At 45.2% G+C, this 20,254-nt stretch overlaps 1 protein-coding gene across 9 annotated transcripts in view; it reads left to right on the top strand.

The window, feature by feature from the left end:
• Window positions 1-19,761, top strand: part of ZSCAN20 (zinc finger and SCAN domain containing 20) — a 31,693-nt gene extending 11,932 nt beyond the window's left edge. For 3 of the 9 annotated variants that reach the window (XM_008965000.5, XM_063593019.1, XM_008965001.5), the window contains exons 3-8: window positions 3,969-4,155; window positions 4,623-4,699; window positions 5,026-5,110; window positions 6,529-7,206; window positions 8,691-9,119; window positions 9,722-19,761. In XM_008965000.5, the coding sequence (XP_008963248.1) occupies window positions 3,969-4,155; window positions 4,623-4,699; window positions 5,026-5,110; window positions 6,529-7,206; window positions 8,691-9,119; window positions 9,722-10,980 (2,715 nt within the window). In that variant the 3' untranslated portion in view covers window positions 10,981-19,761. The remainder of the gene's footprint in view (window positions 1-3,968; window positions 4,156-4,622; window positions 4,700-5,025; window positions 5,111-6,528; window positions 7,207-8,690; window positions 9,120-9,721) is intronic. The other 6 variants (XM_008965002.5, XM_063593026.1, XM_063593029.1 and 3 more) reach the window with 3 other exon arrangements.
• The last annotated feature ends 493 nt before the right edge of the window (window positions 19,762-20,254 follow it).

The raw sequence follows: 20,254 nt of genomic DNA, 5'->3' as shown, positions 1-20,254 counted from the left end.
GCATACCTGGGATAAATCCCACTTGGTTGTGGTGTGTAATTTCTTTTTTATACATTGTTGGATTTGATTTGCTAATATTTTATTGAGGATTTTGCATCTTTTTTTTTTTTTTTTTTTTTTTTTAGATGGAGTCTTGTTGGTTCTGTCGCCCAGGCTGGAGTGCAGTGGCATGATCTCAGCTCACTGCAACCTCTGCCTCCTGGGTTCAAGTGAGTCTCCTGCCTCAGCCTCCCGAGTAGCTGGGACTACAGGCATCCGCAACCACACCCAGCTGATTTTTGTATTTTTAGTGGAGATGGGGTTTCACCATATTGGCCAGGCTGGTCTCAAACTCCTGACTTGGTGATCTGCCTGCCTTGGCCTCTCAAAGTGCTGGTATTACAGGTCTGAGCCACCACACCCAGCCAATTTTTGCATCTTTGTTCATGAGGAATATTGGTTTGTAGCTTTCTTGTCTTGTAAGTAATTTCTTTGGTTTTGGTATTAGGGTAAATGCTGGCTTTATAGACTAAATAAGGAAATATTCCCTCTGCTTCTATCTTCTGGAAGAGATAGTAGAGAATTGTTATAATTTCTTCCTTAAATGTTTGGTAGAATTCACCAGTGGACCCATCTGAGCTTGGTGCTTTGTGTTTTGAAGGTTATTAGTTATTCAGTCAATTTCCTTAATAGATATGGGCCTATTCAGATTGTTTATTTTTGTGTGAGTTTTGGCAGATGGGGTGGGTAAAGGAATTGGTCTTTTTCATCTAGGTTATCAAGTGTGTGGCCATAGATATTCCTTTCTTAACCTTTATGTAGTTCATAATATTCCTTTATTATACTTTCAGTGTCTATGGGATCTGTAGTTATGTCTCTGTTTTCATTTCTGATATTAATAATTTGTCTTCTGTCTTCTTTTCTTTTTTATTTTTGAGACGGGTTCTTTCTCTGTTACTCAGGCTGGAGTGCAGTGGTGGGACCTTGGCTCACTGCACCCTCTGCCTCCTGGACTTAAGCAACCCTCCTGTCTCAGCCCCCCAAGTAGCTGGGACTACAGGACCACACCACCATGCCCAGCTAATTTTTGTATATTTTTTTTTTGTTGAGATGGGATTTCACCACGTTTCCCAAGCTGGTCTTGAACTCCTGGCTTCAAATGATCCACCGCCTTGGCCTTCCAGAGTGCTGGGGTTACATGTGTGAGCCATCGTGCCTGGACTGTCTTTTTTTCTTAGTCTGACTAGAGGCTTATTGATGTTATTAATCTTTTCAAAGAACTAGCTTTTGGTTTTGTTGATTTTCTCTATTGATTTCCCATTTTAAATTTCATTTATTTCTGCTCTAATTTTTATTTCTTTTCTTCTGCTTACTTTGGATTTAATTTGCTCTTCTTTTTTCTAGGTCTTATATTGGTGTACCTGTGTCCCTGGACTCTGACCTTTGCCAGTGCTTCTTAATTTTTTCCCATCTTAGGTGGGACAGGATGCCTAAAGGGGGCTGCACTGGGCATTTCTTATCTTGCATGTGGAAGAGCAGAGGGAGCTGGAATTGCATATTTCTCTTCCGACAGTTAGGTTAGGCTTTAGTAAAATAGTTTCTGCTGAGGACAGGACTTATTAAGAAGAGCAGAGTGCCCTGGCATATTTCAAAATGGTTCTTTTTTCCTGCCATCTGCCATAAGCATGAAGAGATTTTTCTCTGATAGTCACTGTGAGGGTCTGGTTGAGCTCCTGGAGATAAAACTTACAAAAATGGGCCCCTGCTCAGTGATTAAGTGCCCTGGAGTTTTTACCTCTCAGAGTTGTCCACACTGACCTTCCAGCAGTTCATCAATTACAGTTTAGGTTTTTCTCCCCTGGAACTGGTTCCCACAGAGGCTTCTGCTCCACTAAGTTGTGATTCTCTGATTCTACCTGTTTGTCTCTCCAATTTTGGGGAGAATGGTTTGCCCTGTGACCTCACTTCTCTGACAGATCTAAGGAGAGTTGTTGATTTTTCAGTTTGTTCAGCTTTTTACTTGTTACTGTAGAGTCTAGAGGGGCAACTTCTAGACTACAGACTTCTTGGAAACTAGAAGTCTGACCTACTAATTTTTTGTCTCCTGGTTGTCACTTGAATCTACTTCTTTCTGTGTCCAAAATTACCATCCATGGAATCAGAATCTTTGCTTAGGGATGGTAATAGTTGGAGGCACTGGGGTTGAGAGTAAAGATTGTTGTTGAATTTAGTCACACAGTTCCTCTGTAGATTATAATGATAACAAAGTAAATTTTTTTTTTAACATGACCATATAAGAAGATTGATAAGCAGATGTTTTCTCCCTGTGAAGTCACACAGGACACTGGTGGATCTTCTTATTTGGAATGGCCCTTGATGCTCATGGCCCATTCCTATATGTCTTCTCAATGGTAAAAATCCTTCTCTGTGAGTGGATCTGAATTTTCAGGCCAGCCAAAAAAGTTTTGGAGCTAAGTTTGGCAAACTCAGTAATTTAATGAAGATAGTTGTTATTATTTTGGTTCAAAAAAATAAGACTCAGAGCAGTATATCTAGTCATAAGTTTTTGTATAAAAAAGAGGGAAGCTAAGAATACACATTTACATTTGCTTGTATGTAGAAAAAAACTCTAAAAGAATGCAGAAGAACATAGTTACCTGTGATGAGGAGAGGGGAAAAGAACGGGGTCGATGGGATGAAGATGGATGGAGGTGGGGCATTTTCACTGAATATACCCATGTATGTATTTTCTGTTTTTAAACCATGTGAGTCTATTATCTATTGAAAAAAATTGAAATACATTTTTAAAAGTTAGGTGTTTCTATAAAGTATTGAGATTGTTATATTTTGGAGGTTTTATAGCCTGGGTAACACCTTGACCTCTCTACCTCTGAACTTGGAACCAGCTGAGAAATAGAGATAAGAAATCAGCTGTGTGATTGATGAAGTTGATTGGGTAATGTTATTTTAGTTGATTACTCCCTTTTATTTTAAATATCTTCTCTATATCTCTGAGTACCTTTTTTTTTTTTTGCCTGAAATCCAACATTGAAATGAAAATTGCCACTTCCTTTTTCCTTTTGAGTTAGAGTGCCTTGTCTTTTGCATGTCCTTCTATTGTAAGATTAACAACACGTACTTTTATCTCATTTTAAAATTCCATCTAATTTCTTTTTTTGAGACAAGTTCTCACTCCATTGTCCAGGCTGGAGTGCAGTGGCATGATCATAGCTCACTGGTACTTCAAACTTCTGGGCTCAAGTGATCCTTCTGCCTCAGCCTCTTGAGTAGCTGGGGGTACAGGCATGTGCCACCATGCCTGGTTAATTTTATTTATTTATTTATTTATTTATTATAGAGGTGAGGGTCTGCTATGTTGCCCAGGCTGGTCTTGAACCCTTGGCATCAAGTGATTCCCTTGCCTCAGCCTCCCAAAATGCTAGAATTACAGGCATGAGCCACTGCACCCAGCCTCCATCTGTAACTCTTTGTCCTTTTTAAAAATTTTATTTTAAAAATATCTTTCTCTTTCAGCAGAGATATTTAGAGCAATTGCATTTGGGGTTATAATTTTATATTTTTTTCCTGTTTTTATGCCTCCCTTTGCCTTTTAATATACAACTTGATAACTTTTATCTTTTTTTGATCATTTAAAAAGTAAGCAACCTATTTTTGATGCTTATGGGTTATTTTTTAATGTTACACAAATTTTACATAATTTATCTCTTTATGAATCAAAAATGTTTTGAACAGTGGGACTCTCATTGAAACACTTGGATCGCCACCCTGTGTTCAACAGATTACGGTACTCATTTGGTGGTATAAATGCTGGTCTACCTACCAAACTCACTCTGATGGCTTTCTCATCCTATTTCAAGCCATTTTGGATCTTAAAAGAGCCTGTTAGCCTCTGGACTGCAGTTGTACTCAAAATACCAAAGTGGGTCTTACTGAATTGATGATTGGGAATTTTGACTATTTGTGTGTAGGGACTGGAATTGTATACAGAAGAGACCAGGCCCTTAAAGACAGGGGAAGAAGCTCAGAGCTTCCAGCTGCAGCCAGTGGATCCCTGGCCTGAGGGACAGTCCCAGAAGAAGGGGGTGAAGAATACATGCCCTGACCTTCCCAATCACCTAAATGCCAAGGTGGCACCACAGCCTTTGAAAGAGAGTGGTGAGTACAAGAATCTGAGAACATTAGGGAATGAGGCCTTCTGCAGGGGAGAGGGATGGGAGGTGAGGAAGGGTGCATGGGGAAGAAGGATGTGCAGAATTCAAGGCAAGGGATAGGCTGCAGTGTGGTGGGCACACTTACTGAGAAGTAAGCAAGCCTCATAAAGAGGCTGTGCCTATCGATGATGTCATCATGCCCTGCTGTAGCTGGAGTCCTGCAGCAGGTGCAGGCTGGGACAGGGGTGGGTGGTGATCACAGGAGGTCAGGGCTGGCATCTCCCACATGGCACACCACTCACAGCAGCTTAGGAGCTACACACTCTAGAAGGGAAGTAAAGGGGAAGTCTGCACTGGCCATAGGGATAGCCCTAGCTTGATCCAAGTGTTACTTTTGGAAAGCCAATCTCAAAGGGAGGTGATTTTTTGGGAACCAGAGCTTGGGTTTCAGTGACTTTTTCTTTTCCTCAGCTGTCCTCACTCCCCGAGTCCCTACTCTCCCAAAGATGGGGAGCGTTGGAGATTGGGAGGTGACAGCTGAGTCCCAGGTAAGCTGTTACTTGTTCTTCCTTTCCTGTCATTGCTGCTCCTGTGCTCTTGCCCCCACAGTGTTCCTCCTCTCTCTCCATGACCTCTGCTCAGCAAAAGGGCATGAGGCCCAGGGTGTTAGCCTTTGCCCTTCACCCCCAGCCTGCTGGGCCCCAAACATCCCCAAACACATGTATGTACCAAATGGCCATCCTGCTCCTTATGATGCCAGCTTCACACATGGTATCCCTCTGTTCCCATCATCTTTCCTGGGAGCCTGCTAGGGTTCCTAGGCTGTTGTCAAAGGTCAGTGATGTTTGGGGTCCTTGTCTTGTGCATCTCGCAGGAAGCCCTGGGCCCTGGCAAACATGCTGAGAAGGAGCTCTGTAAAGACCCCCCAGGAGACGACTGTGGGAACAGCGTGTACCTGGGTAAGGAGATGTACCCTCTGAAGGTGATGTTGTCATGCTTCTGATACACTCAGTTCCCAAAGAGGGTTTTGCCGCTCCTTTAAGAATCATGGCTCTGCAGTCTCTGGAATTTCAGAAATAGGAAGAAGACTTGCCCTTTGTAGCCAGCACTCTCATGGCAGGGATGGAGTCTGCCTGGAGACGGGGTGGCAGGATGGCTTCCAAGAGCCTGCCCTCTCTGGGCACATTACCTTCCTTACCTCAGTCCATTCACCACAGTCCAGGGGCCAGGCCTGGACTGCCATCTCAGAAATCTGATTTTTTTTAGCACTGTAAACAGGATCTCTCTCTCAGGCAGACTTAAGTGAACTAAACCCATGAGACCAATGAATTAAACCCAATAGGAATAAATATCACAGAGCCCAAAATACCTGAAGCCATATAAGCAGCACAGACTCCTTTCTATGTGGGCACTCCTATGTGGCAAGCCAAATAATAGGGAGCCGTTTCCCTGTGGAGCCCGGGATCACTGTGTGGGGAGTTAGACATGTGAATAGCTGAAATAGAAAAGACTCTGATAGGCCTAACTCATGGTAAGTTTAGATACCAGAAGCTCGCTGGCTACTTGCTTGACAGTGGAACCCCTTTTTACACATGATATCTGGGGGAAATAGTGTTCAAAGGAACAGATTTTGGGAAACGCTGAATTAAATTATCCTTATACCTCTTTAAACCCTTTTCATCTAGTTTTCTTCAAATATTTATTTCAATTAAAGGCTTCCTATTTTGTTAGGGCTGGGAGCTGTTGGGATAGCAGTCCATTAAACATAGCTAACTTTTAAAAATAAGGAAATTTATTTTCTCACATTATTAGAAGTCCAGAGGAGGACATGCTCCAGCCACAGTACAGACTCGCTGAGCAATGTCTTAATGGGTCTGTGTTCTTTATTTCTGTCTGCCATCCTCAGTGTTAGCTTCATATTAAAGCTGTTTTGTTTCATGGTCAAAAGATAGATGCCAATGGTGGCAATGGATGCCTAGCAGGACAGAGACTCACTACACACACACAAACACACACACACACACACACACACACACATACCCTTTTCCTCCAGCCATGGAGTTCAGTCTAATTGGGCCAATTTAGGCCATGTGCCCATCTGTGGACCAATGAGTTACTCTTATATGATGTTTCATGTTTCATAACAACAACAACAACAAACAAACAAATGAACAAAGTAAACAGGTCACTTAACATTTCTCATATATTGGTCGTGTTACCTCTTCTCTCTCCCTATTCCTGTAAACATTTTATGGGATCAACTTGGGAATTTCTCGTCAGCCTCTTGCAAGGAAAAGATAGAAGTTTCAGGGAGATTTTGGACAAACATGCCGCTCAACAGACCATTTCTACTCTGTCATTTCTCTTCCATTTGTAGGAGTTCCAGTTTCAAAACCAAGTAATACCTCCGAGAAAGAGCAAGGACCAGAGTTTTGGGGTCTAAGTCTTATAAATTCTGGGAAAAAGAGCACTGCAGATTACAGCCTGGATAATGAGCCAGCTCAGGCATTGACCTGGAGGGATTCAAGAGCCTGGGAGGAACAATACCAGTGGGATGTGGAGGACATGAAGGTGTCAGGTGTTCACTGGGGCTATGAGGAGACCAAGACTTTCCTGGCAATTTTGAGTGAATCTCCTTTCTCTGAAAAGCTCCGGACTTGTCACCAGAACCGCCAGGTATATCGGGCCATTGCAGAGCAGCTAAGGGCAAGGGGCTTCCTGCGGACACTGGAGCAATGTCGCTATAGGGTCAAAAACCTCCTACGGAATTACCGGAAAGCCAAGAGCAGCCACCCACCAGGTACCTGCCCCTTCTATGAGGAGCTGGAGGCCCTGGTCAGGGCTCGGACAGCCATCAGAGCCACAGATGGCCCAGGAGAGGCCGTGGCACTTCCCAGGCTCGGGGATAGTGACGCAGAGATGGATGAGCAGGAGGAAGGGGGCTGGGAGCCTGAAGAAATGGCAGAAGACTGTAACGGTGCTGGCCTGGTCAATGATGAGTCTACCCAGGGGCCCAGGATTGCAGGGGCCCCAGCTCTGTTCCAGAGTCGTATTGGTAAGAACATGGGGGTTTAGTCAGATTCAGATTTCCAACCCTCCTACCAGCTAGACTGCTATTCCCTGAGGTCAGGGCACAGGCTGCAAGTCTGGATTGAAGCCACTAGAGTGAAGAGCTACATTCCTTAGGTCATCCTCAAACTCCAACTTTCTTTTCCCATGACCAAGCCTCTTTGCAAAAGTCTTCTTAGTTATAGAAGCAAACATTTTTAAAGCCTTAAGGGGCCTCAAAGAGTGAATCCAGTATTTCCAAAAGTGTGTCACTGGTAGTATGGGATGATCATCGACGTTACATGAATGAACTTTAAATTCTTGTATTTATATATTTCTCTTAATTTGTATGAGTGCATCAACCTGTGATTTCACAGATAACAAAGTTAGGTAAAGAGTGATGGCGAGTGAAATATTGAACAGATAATGGCAGAAATCATGACAGTGTAGACTTGAATAATCAATGTCTGGGAAACACCCAATCATTGTAAAGGTGCAAACATGGAAGTCCATGAGATGAGGCGTCTTATAGACGCACAGGTAGGAGCAGAGCCCGGATCAGAGCCTGTGGCTCCTGCCTGCCGGTTTCACATGGTTTTCCCTCCACCATGTTGCCTTCCTGGGCTACATCACTTTCCTGCAGAGGAACTGAGACTAGACCACCTTCTTTTCATTCCCCTGCAAAGGAGGAAAGTGTGTCCTCATTTGGCCTTTATTGCAGGACTATTTGAAACTCATTCATGTCTCTAATCTTTAGGAATTCTCAGCTTTCATGTTTTGTTAAAAGGAGAATTTATGGCCAGGTGCGGTGGCTCACGCCTGTAATCCCAACACTTTGGGAGGCTGAGGTGGGCAGATCACGAGGTCAGGAGATCAAGACTATCCTGGCCAACATGGTGAAACCCTGTCTCTACTAAAAAAAAATACAAAAATTAGCTGGGTGTGGTGGCACGCACCTGTAATCCCAGCTACTCAGGAGGCTGAGGCAGGAGAATTGCTTGAACCCAGGAGGCAGAGATTGCAGTGAGCCAGGATTGCATCACTGCACTCCAGCCTGGCGGCAAAGCGAGACTCCGTCTCAAAAAAAAAAAAAAAAAAAAAAAAGAATTTATAAAATAAATAGAGTACAGGTATTGAGTGAATATGGGGAAAATCACCTGCATCCTGATTACAGGCCTTTCCCTGAACTAATCAGCTAAAGCCAGGGACATGGGATCACCTGATATAATTGATATAACATGGCTACTTAAGTCCTCACCTTCAGCCAAGACTTGAAGTGTTAATAGAATCTCTTAGAAGAGGGTGAGGGTGGGAAGCTCTGGCTGGCTGTCCTAGCATGCCCCTGAGAAGCAAAGGGATATTCTCCAGGTACCTGGATAGTTTCTGACATGCCTATGTTCTAGGTATTTTGAAGGGCAGGTGACTTTATTCTCTGATGACCTAGGCACATCTCATTAAGTCTCACAGTTCTCAACTCTTCACTCCTGACAGCAGGTGTGCACTGGGGCTATGAGGAGACCAAGGCCTTCCTGGCAATTCTCAGTGAGTCCCCATTCTCGGAAAAGCTTCGTACCTGTCACCAGAACAGCCAGGTGTACCGGGCCATTGCAGAGCGGCTGTGTGCTCTGGGCTTCCTGCGGACACTGGAGCAGTGTCGCTACAGATTCAAAAACCTCCTTCGAAGCTACCGGAAAGCCAAGAGCAGCCACCCACCAGGGACATGCCCTTTCTATGAGGAACTGGACTTGCTGATGAGGGCTCGGGCTGCAGTCAGGGCCATGGGGACTGTCCGGGAGGCTGCAGGTCTCCCTAGGTGTGGGCAGAGTAGTGCTGAGACTGATGCCCAGGAGGCCTGGGGTGAAGTGGCCAATGAAGATGCTGTCAAACCTTCAACCTTGTGTCCTAAAGCCCCAGACATGGGTAAGCCTGGAGTACTTGGATGTTCTCAAAATCCGTGGGCATGTGGAGAGAATGAGGAAGCCAGGCTCAGTATCTTTTGTCTCTTAACTAAAAGAGAGAATGGGATTGAATGGGAAAAAGTATTTCTGCTTTGCTCAGATTATCCAGTCTCTAGCTTTGTGTGATCCCCCGAATCAGTCAGTCAGTCAGTCATTCTATCTTTTACTAGGTATATCTGGGCAGTTAGAGACTTTATTCAATCCAGTATGACACAAGATATATGGAATATACTAGAAGAAGGAGGTGTTCATGATTGAGTACTAAGATAGAGGAGTTTGATGGGGAAACAGGTTGGCTGTGGCTGCTGGGCTGAGCCCCATGGCTCACTTGGTGGGGTCACCATGTCCCAGAGTCCATTCCTCAGCTTTGCAGGTCACAAACACTTGTATGTACCAAAACTTGATCAATTTCTTGTTAGTCACATTTATAAGATGTGCGATAGAAGATATAAGAATCAAATTCATGTTAGCCAAATTCACAGATGTACAATACAGACACACACAAACACACACACACGTGCGCTAATGAGTGAAGAAAAACTGCATTTCTGTCCATTTTTTCAGGTTTTGAAATGAGGCATGAGGATGAAGACCAGATTTCAGAGCAGGACATTTTTGAGGGTTTGCCTGGAGCCTTATCAAAATGTCCTACAGAAGCTGTTTGCCAACCTCTTGACTGGGGAGAAGACAGTGAAAATGAAAATGAAGATGAAGGGCAGTGGGGAAATCCCTCACAGGAACAGTGGCAAGAAAGTTCTTCTGAAGAGGACTTAGAAAAACTTATTGACCATCAAGGCCTGTACCTTGCGGAGAAACCCTACAAGTGTGACACATGCATGAAGAGCTTCAATCGGAGCTCCCACTTCATTGCCCACCAGCGAATCCACACAGGTGAGAAGCCCTACAAATGCCTTGAATGTGGAAAAAACTTTAGTGACCGCTCTAACCTCAATACCCATCAGAGAATCCATACTGGAGAGAAGCCCTATAAATGCCTTGAATGTGGGAAAAGCTTTAGTGACCATTCTAATCTCATCACTCACCAGAGAATTCACACGGGGGAAAAGCCCTATAAATGTGGAGAATGTTGGAAAAGCTTCAACCAGAGCTCAAACCTTCTGAAACATCAGAGAATCCACTTGGGAGGAAATCCTGACCAGTGTAGTGAGCCTGGGGGAAACTTTGCCCAAAGCCCATCTTTTAGTGCTCACTGGAGGAATTCTACAGAAGAGACAGCTCCCGAACAACCTCAAAGTATCAGTAAGGACTTGAATTCTCCTGGACCACACAGCACAAACTCAGGGGAGAAACTTTATGAGTGTTCTGAATGTGGAAGAAGCTTCTCTAAGAGCTCTGCCCTCATTAGTCACCAAAGAATCCATACGGGAGAGAAACCATATGAATGTGCCGAATGTGGGAAAAGCTTCAGTAAGAGCTCCACCCTGGCCAACCACCAGCGCACCCACACTGGAGAGAAGCCGTATAAATGTGTGGACTGTGGGAAGTGCTTCAGTGAGCGCTCCAAGCTCATCACACACCAGAGAGTGCACACAGGAGAGAAGCCCTACAAATGCCTTGAGTGTGGAAAATTCTTCCGTGACCGTTCTAACCTCATTACTCACCAGAGGATTCATACGGGAGAGAAGCCGTATAAGTGCAGAGAGTGTGGGAAATGCTTTAACCAGAGCTCCAGTCTTATTATTCACCAGAGAATCCACACAGGGGAGAAACCCTACAAGTGCACAGAGTGTGGCAAAGACTTCAACAACAGTTCCCACTTCAGTGCTCACCGGAGAACCCATGCAGGAGGGAAGGCGTCGTAGGGGACAGTTTCCTCAACAACAAAAGAGGACTCAATGTATATATCTTATATCATAAGATGTATGCTAGAGAGAAACTTTCCAATTTTTAAGCTTGGTGTGTACCCAGGGAAGTTATCTTGGTATAAACCAGGTAATTTGGAAGTGAATTACAAATACTAAGGATCCAGATTTGAAGGCACTTTTAAGTGTAATTTGTTTTTCTTCTGTAAAGACCCACACAGAATCCTGACTGTCCTTGTATTTGCTATCATGTAAGAGCTGTGTCAGTATTTGAGCCAAACTGGCAACTTAGGAGATTAGAGTTAAATCAGTGGTCCTGAGCAGTGATTCCAAACTCTCACTGTGCCTTCACACCATCCATGTGTAATCCACCCCATCAGCAGTGGTTCTCCTACTTTCTCAGTGGGGGCATATCCTCAAGGGAGAATGTTGTGACTCTGGTGAGAGAGGAGTTGGCCTAGAGCAGGCCACTGTGAGCTCAGCACAGAGTAGGAAGAACAGTGACATCATTACAAAATCATCAATAGCAGCAATAGCTGGTGTTTATTGAGCTGTTGCTCTTTGGCAAGCTCTGTGCTAAGAACTTTGTATACATCATCTCATTTAATCTTCACAACGGCCCCAGGAGATAAGTACTAACTTTCTCCCCATTTCCTAGAGGCTTGGGAAATTAAGTAACTTGCACTGGTCACACATCTGTAAGTGGGAGAGGCAGGATTCAACAGATCTGTCTGTCTTGAGTCTATCGTGCTCTTATTGCTATACTGAATTCCCATTCATGTTAGGTAACTTAGGGGCCAGAATCTCCATGCACTTTGTAGACCACATTTCCTGTTATGAAATTTCCACATTTTGAATTTTTTAAACAAATATGGAAACTGAGAATCCCTAAGGATTAAAGGACTTGGGATATCCAGAATTGGTGAAGTGATTTGAGCAAGGATGAGCTATTATCAAAATACTTGATGTGAGTTTCCATCTTTGCAATAATATGGGTGAGAGATATAGGTGGGTTGAGATTGGGAAAAATATGCAGCCTAAGTAATTTTTCTTCCAATAAGATACTGCTTTGGCTAAGGAAATGGGATGTAAGAGTTCTCTTTTTCTCAGGGGACAGTCCTACTTCTTGCCATGCTTGGCTGATCATAGGTTAACCCTAACAGAAGCCTGGGGTCCCTACATTTTTGTCTGTCTGGCTTTTCCTTTTGGCAAGCGGAAACTTTGTTCTTGGTCCCCATGCCAAGACTGAGGTGGGAGGTGCTGGTGTATATGGTCATCTACTGAGAGGGCCTTGACCACTGTTCTGTGTACCAGGTTCTTGGCACAATTTTACCCTGAGCCATCCTGTCCCAGGCCTGCCCAGGGCTTTCTGTATGTTGACCCTTAAGACTCACCTCCCACATGGACAGGCTAAGTTAGAAAGGTTCACATAGGATGGTTTTAACATTTGCAGCACTTTGGCCTCCAGAGTTTCTCCTTAGAAGGGTTTTAAACTGTTGACCAAGGACTTCGGTTTCCATAGGACTTTAAAGGAAAATCCCCCTCCTGCCATCCTCTTATGACACTAGGACGTATTCATAACCTGCTTGGTTCATGGGCTGGGGAAGTACCTATCAGATAGTGGATGTGAAGCAGCCTTGAAGAATGGAACTTTTATGAACATGCGAGGAAGCCAGTGGAGAGATTTGCTACTCCCACAGAGTGATATCCCTTCTTAACCCCTTCCCCTGCTTCAGAACCTCCTTTCCCAAGAACCAGCCCCACTAGGATCACCGTCAACTCCCTCCCAGTTTACCTTTTCTGGCCCACGTTATCTCTGCGGGGCAGGGGTCATGGGATGAACCCTGGATAGAAGTCAGCAGATGTCAGTAACTGCAGTAATACAGTGATATTGTCTAGTAATGTGAGCTGAAAGGAAGGATCCTGAGGTGAGGGAGAGGGAGGGAATTCCAGGGAAAGGCACTGTTGTGTGGAATAGCATGGATTCAGGGTGGGGTTGTATGATGGGAGGTTGGGAACAGGGAGCTGATATTAGAGGAGTGCTGGAGCAAGGTCACTGAGGACCTCACATGTGAATGGAGTGTCAACACCAGGCCCGGGGCAATGTTCAGATGTGCATGGTTGAAATCTGACAGCTGAATGGAACTTGGACATGCTGCAATTAGGATGGCCTGTTGGGACACTGTTGTGGTATTTCAGCTAAAGGCTAGGGTCTGAACTAGAGCAGTGGTGACACTGAGGAGGAGGGAATGAATGGGAAAGGTCTCAGAGGCAGATGGGAGGGCATCAGAGGAAAGCTAGAATGCCTTTGGTGACTGGGTAGAGCATGTCCTCATTCAGAATTGGGAGCACAAGGAGGAGAGGCTGATAGAGCAGGAGGGCAGAAGATGAGAAGTTTAGTTTGGTATGTCTAGAACTTGAGGTGCTTAAGGGAAATCATGGTGATGCTATGCATTTGGATGTCGGCTAGCAGCTAGGGGAGAGGCTAGGACTAGAGATCTGTGTATGCGAAGTAGTTAAACTAATGAGAAAGGAAGAATTTCAGTTTCAAATATTGGGCCTAGGACAGAGCTACTTGATAGTGCTGAATGGAGAGGAAGATGGCCCTCAAAGGAGATCTAGACCATTCCCCACTCCCATACACTACCATCATGTTCTGGACCCTGTCTTCCTTGTTACTGACCCCTGAATTCTTCATGTAGCCCTGAGTTTTCTGGAGCCCTCACTGTGGAAGTCAAGCTGAGCTCTGTGTGGATGTGAGGTGGTAGTCCTCTCTCCACCTGGTCACCCTTTCCCCTGGGTTTGGTAGTGTTTTAGTGTCTCATATCTTTAGTGAACAGTTTTGATGTTTATTATCTGCCATTCTTGTCTCATGAATCTTAATAGAGGTTCAGTCATGAAAGCAAGGCCAGTGTGGGCCAGGTGAGAAAATGGCCCAGGTGGTCCCTTCCTCCTTGTCTACCTGACTTCCTTTGGAAGAAGCACTCTTTCAGGGGGCTTCAGTGTTCCAGGCTTGCTGTCTACCCACGAGCTTGCTGGGCACCCAGGCACCCTCCAGTAGGTCTGTGCTGCTCAGATAAACTGACATCTGGTTTTACACACCCTGAGCTTTGCTAGCGTGATTCTGCTCTTGGGAAGTAGATTCACTCTGCAGAATGGGTGGACAGTTTCTCAGCCTTCCTGGCCACAGGTCAGACCCTGGTTATGGAAAACCAAACCAGCAAATGCTGCCCTGGGAGGGTGTTACATCTTGTGAGCTGCTAAAGGCAGGATCGTCTCCCCAGATGGCTGCCTCCCCTTGATTTCTTCACCCTCCCCCTCAAGAAGGGCATTAGCTCCTCTGAAGGGACAAAAAGGTACCTAAAGGACCTTAGGCCTCCCATTCCTCAGACCCCCAGAGGCAGCAGACCCAAAGGTAGGGGCAGGGAAAGGAGGGGCCAAGACTTTTTCAGATACTCGGTTTTTTCTAAGGCCTTGACCTCAGCAGCTGAACTCATGGTCATGGCTGCCTTGGCCTTACTGTCCCCTGTAGCCTCCTCCCAGAAGCCGAGTAAAGCAGCTAGGGTCCCTCCATGCTAAATAATGTAGTCAGGTGCTCTGGGTAGTCCGTCCTGCCTCATCTTGTTCTGGGGCCCCCAGTGGAGATAGCTCTCTGCTTTCGGGCTGCAGAAAAGAATTGAGTCAGTTTCTGTAGGGGAGTAACACCCTTTGGGGACAGGGGTGCAGTTTTGAAGTAATGAAGGCAGTGATGTCTGGAGTGGGTGTGGGTGTTGCAGGTGAACTTGCCTCACCCAGGCTGTTCTGGGTCTTTGTACTCCAGAGTTCTGTCCTAGGCTTGCTTCTTCATTCACTCTGTTTCCCTTTCTCTTCTTTTTTTCTTTTCCTTTCTTTCTCTCTTTTCTTCTGTGTAGATGCTAATGACTTCCAGATCTGTGTCCTGCTGTGGCCTCTCCTCTTAGGAGCCCAGCTGCCTGCCAACCAGCTGTGCTTGGGTGACTCCTGGGCATCTCAAAGCCCCCGTGTCTACCATCACCCATCATGGGGCTCTTGGCCTGCCCATTCAGCACGTGCATTGATGTACACACTCAGTGGCTCCCATCCAAGCCTCCCCTGCACATGCCTGGAGAGACCTGCCCATTGGACTCATCCTGGACTCAGTTCTGCCAATACTTTCTCCCTTCTAAGAGCATTTCCAGTTGGGCTGGAGTTACCCAGCTGCCTGAGAGGTCTCTTTCTGAATGAAGTCAATATCTAAAGTCAAAATTAATCATTCAAAATATTCCCTTACCCCATTTTTTTTTTTTTGGAGAGATGGGGGTCTTGTGTTGCCCAGGCTGGTCTTGAACTCCTGGCCTCAAGCGATCCTCCCACCTCAGCCTCCCAAAGCTCCCTTTAACCTCAGTTTTGATCCCATCCTCCATTTGGGCATTGCTCAGCTCCCCCACCTGTTAATAGCAAACACCAATCTCAAGCCCCTGCCCCAATCTGCTACAAGGGGTTAGTGTTCCATGCAGTGGGAGTGCAGGGAAGGCTTTACAGGAGAGGAGGGAGTTGAAATGGGCCTGGAGGCCTGGGATGGTAGACACTGGAGCCTTTTCCCCCACAGCTCCTGGCTATTTCTTCACACTCCCAGCATCACTATTACTGCTAGCATGTCTTTAGCATCATTTTGTCCTCCCTCTGACTTTCAGCAAGCCTGCACTTACCTCCAAATAAATGCATGTTTTCGGGGGGCAAAGGCAGGTTCCTTCCTTACCTTATTGTTGCTTCCCCCACCCCATGCTGCAGCTGAGTGGGTGACCTTTCTCCTCACCTCCGTGTGCCACATCTCTCACCTAGTCTCTGTTAGGAACCCTACAGGAGGCTGCACCCCAGTAACCCCATTTTATGCTGCTTGGAGGAAGAGACAGAGAGTTTGAGAGGTCCCAGTTCTTTTCAGTGTGTGTTTGGTTCCCCCACTTCTCAAAGCTGAGAGCTTCTTTGTTTTAAGAGCCACTTGGTTAAGTCAAGAGCATTAGAAGAGTAAAAAGAAGAATCCAATTAGATAATTTTACCTAAACATGCTATAGTCGACTAGGGAGTCACATAGACATTGATTTTCTAATGAGGGCGCTGTTGGTGATTCTCTCTGTGTGTAAAGATGCTTCTGATCATGCCTGCCGTTACATGATACTTATTTCTAAAGTCACTTTTTTTTTTTTTTTTTACATTTTCATTGTAGAAAAATATCCCATAAAAATTGTGCCACCTAGAGGGTGAGGGCCACGGGAAGGGGGATCAGGAAAACAAAATCAGTCTCTAAGCTGGTCCTGGAGCAGCATGACAGATGTATCTGAGCCCAAGCAGGAGAGGAGCCACAGGCCCAGGCTGGCAGAGCTGTGACTACTAGAATCTCGAGTCACTGGGGCTCAGGGAGCCCTAACTTGGTGGCAGGTGACAAATGTGGCACAAAGGAGAAAGGAGTCTTCTCCTTCCACATAGAACACACTTGGCTTCAGTGCTTTGGGGAGATTCATGGACCACAGAGAAGCTTCCGCATATTTATAGGCACTGGGGACCAGCAGGAAGTGGTGGTGAGACACTTTGAAACCCTCCATTGCAGACTTCACCCAGCGGGCAGGGCAGGAGAGAATCCCTCTGTGGACAGCACTTGAGAGGAAAGGGCTTGTTCATGACCACGTATGAGGTCGCCAACCCAACCCTGTTCCTGAAGTTTCCCAGAAATAGATGGAGAGGTAAGGCCAGCTAGGCTGGAGCGCCAGCATCAGTAGTAGGGGCAGGAGCTCACGCTAAACCCGGTTGGTGTGTCCTGGAGAAGCACAGGTGTCATCTCCAGGGACCTTTCTCGACCAACTAATTTATGGAAATGAGACATTTGTGATTGATTTTAATTCCCTCTTAGGGACTGTGAAATTAAAATGGATTAAATTTTGTCCATCAGGAGCCTCAGGGATTTAATGTCCAATTCTAAAACCTGAACAGGCCCTTTTGTTTTGCAATTTGTGGACCAATCCCTGGCTTCATTTTATTTGGCTTTGCTTTCACTTCCCCATTTTCTGTTATTTTATTTTTTTTGTGTGCTGTTATGTACATCTCTTAAAGCTGGTCAAATCATATTTTGGGATGGAATGGCCTGATAAGTTAATAAATTAAACTGCCAAAAAAGGAATGTGTTTTCGATTCTTCTGGCTTCTTCCTGGTTACACCAAAAGCATGGGGGAGAAAAGGAAGGGAAGTCATCGAGACACAGGTTGTCAGGGAGATTGGGGCCAAGGTCTCAAGCCCCTTGTGCTGGGCAGGTGTCTTCTTTTCATTGTTCCCTGTGGTCCTTCAGACATGGGTGGCTCTTCAGGCATGTCCACAACCCCAGGAGCCATGGCCTCAGTGGCCGGCGCAACCGGCCGGAGCCACAGTGGCTCCGGGTGTCGGGGCTGTCCTTTCGTCCCTTTGATCTTACGCAGGGTGAGGGAGCCAATCACGAGAGGCTCACCCCTGACGTCACCCAGTCCCCAGGGCCAGTGAGGGCCCTGCGTTCCATGGCGCCCCCTGGAGGGAGGAGTGGCATCTCAGTCTGCTGGTCCCTATGCATCTACTTTGATATGTCCCTCAGGATCCCTGTGCTAGGAAACCAGAGGTGTCTGAAATCCAAATAACACAAGGATAATTATGGATGAAAACATAGGAAAGAGTTCCCAGAGGGCTGAAACTTACCTGATTCCTCTCATTTGCTTCCTGGTTCAGGAACAGAACTGATCACACTTCGTACTTGAGAAAGAGGGGAGAGCTGGAGGGTCTTTATATTCTTTGCTGGCCTTCCTCCACCCATTGTCCTACTGACGACATTCAAAAGACTGTAGCTCAAGGCTGAAGTTTCCTAATACACGCTCACTCTTTTGTCCTTATTGAATGAGATATAGGCAACTTTGCCTTTTAGGCCCTTGATATGGTTTGGCTGTGTCTCCACCCAAATCTCATCTTGAATTGTAGTTCCCATAATCTCCATGTGTTGTGGAAGGGACCTGGTGGGAGGTACCTGAATCATGGGGGCAGTTACCCCTATGCTGATCTTGTGATAGTGAGTGAGTTCTCATGAGATCTGATGGTTTTATAAGTGATTTTTCCCCACTTTGCTCTGCACTTCTTTCTCCTGCCACTATGTGAAGAAGGACGTGTTTGCTTCCCCTTCCGCCATGATTATAAGTTTCCTGAGGCCTCCCCAGCCATGTGGAACTGTGAGTCAATTAAACCTCTTTCCTTTATAAATTACCCAGTCTTGGGCAGTTCTTTATAGCAGCGTAGAAATGGACTAATACAGCTCTGTTATCATTGAATTTTGATTGTGAATTCGTTTTGCTCGGAATCCACTGAGAACTTGTTTTTTCTTGTAGGGGTCAGATCTCAAGTATAGGTGTTACTAGTGGTTGGCATGTACTAATATTCTGCATGTCTTGGGACAAAGATGAGATCTGGAGGAAATGAGTCATGGTCTCCCTGAGGAGAAAGCTCTGGGTCTTGCTTACATGTTTTCATGTAACTTCTTTCTAGCAGTTACTCCAATACTGACCAGACCCACAGGGCTTACCTTCCTGGAAGACAGGACAGAGATCACAGACTCCTCATAGTCCATGCTCTTGCTGTTAGCTGTAGTTTGACCACAAATGCCAGTAAGGCATACAGGTCAGTTATAAATGTCAGGGTCCACTCAGGCTGGCCAGCCAATTCAGGCAGGAACAAGAACTGTTACCTGAAGGGGTCCAACATAGGTAGCCAGAGAGCTGGCCAAGGCCAGTACAACTGAGAACGTAATACTAGGAAAAAGCCCTACCTGAGGGAGTTGCCTCATGGCTGGGGCTGGCCATCTGTTGGCCCCATGTCAAGAAGCTGCTGGGGCTGGGTGCAGTGACTCCCACCTGTAATCCCAGCACTTTGGGAGGTTGAAGTGGATGGATCACTAGAAGCCAGGAGTTGGAGACCAGCCTGGGCAACATAGTGAGACCTTGTCTCTACTAAATAAATAAATAAATCCAGAGGATCCCACCTCCCTGCAGCCCTTTCAAATGGAGGCTGTTTATTTGCATACAGCCCAAGTTCCTCCTGGTGGGAGGTGGGGTTGCTGTTCTTTCTCCTCACTCCTTGAGGCTGCCTCCAGATCATAGCTTCTTTCCTCCCTATTCATTTGACCAGTAATTGACAGCCAATAGCTATAAAGAGCCTAGGGGCCAGGCAGGCTGGTAAGGACCTTGGGTGGATGACATCATTTCAGCCTCAGCACAACTCAATGAAATATTGTTGTTGCTATCCCCATTTTACCACAGAGCCTCAGAGGCTCAGGTTAATAACTTGCTACTTCATATATTGTCTCAAATATATGAATGGAACCAACAATATATGATGTTCCTACTTCATATATTGTCTCAAAATTTTTAAGAACAGCTTGTTTGAATTTGAATTCAGTTAATGTCATACATCGCAACTGGATTTAAGATGAGGTCATTTTCACTGAGGAGTTTTCCAGAATCTGTATGTTGTCAATTACATCCTTATGGTATCATTGAACTTGTTTCCCTGTCATCTGTATTTCCTGTAACTGGTATTTAGATCCAAAGGTTTAAACAGATTCAAATTTGATTTTTTTTTTGGCAAGAATACTTCATAGGTGGTTGTTGTGTACTTCCATCAGAAGGCCTATAATGTCTGGTTGCCTCGCTTTTTGTGATATTAGCAGTCATTGATGATCATTGCCAGAATTTATTTTAATAAAGGTTTCAAAATGGTGATAAATTCTATTCTTCATTTACTGGCTGCAATACTTTTATAAAGAGACTCCGCTTCTTAATATTTAGTTACCCTGAAATACATTGCATACAAAAAGCAGGATGAATGCTTGCTCTTCCCTCCTTTTACTTACTGGTTATCAAAATATAGCTGGTTTCTTAATGTTTTCCATAAGTGACTAATGAGTTTTTAAAAAAATGTTATTTATTATTTATGACTATTTCAATAGCTTTTGGGGTACAAGTGGTTTTTGTTACACGGATGAACTATATAGAGGCGAATTCTGAGATTTCAGTGCACCTGTGTGAGTTAGTGTACATTGTACCTAGTGTGTAGTTTTTATCTCTAGGCCCCCTCCCAGTCTCTGCTGTCTGAATCTCTGAAGTCCATTATATCACTCTGTATGCCTTTGGATACTCATAGCTTAGCTCCCACTTATAAGTGAGATCATACAGTTTTTGGTTTTTCCACTCCTGTGTTACTTCACTTAGAATAACGG

Source organism: Pan paniscus, chromosome 1 (genome assembly GCF_029289425.2).
Source record: "Pan paniscus chromosome 1, NHGRI_mPanPan1-v2.0_pri, whole genome shotgun sequence".
NCBI classification, from domain to species: domain Eukaryota; kingdom Metazoa; phylum Chordata; class Mammalia; order Primates; family Hominidae; genus Pan; species Pan paniscus.
Note: the sequence above shows the minus strand (reverse complement) of the source record. Positions and strands in the feature narration are given on the sequence as shown.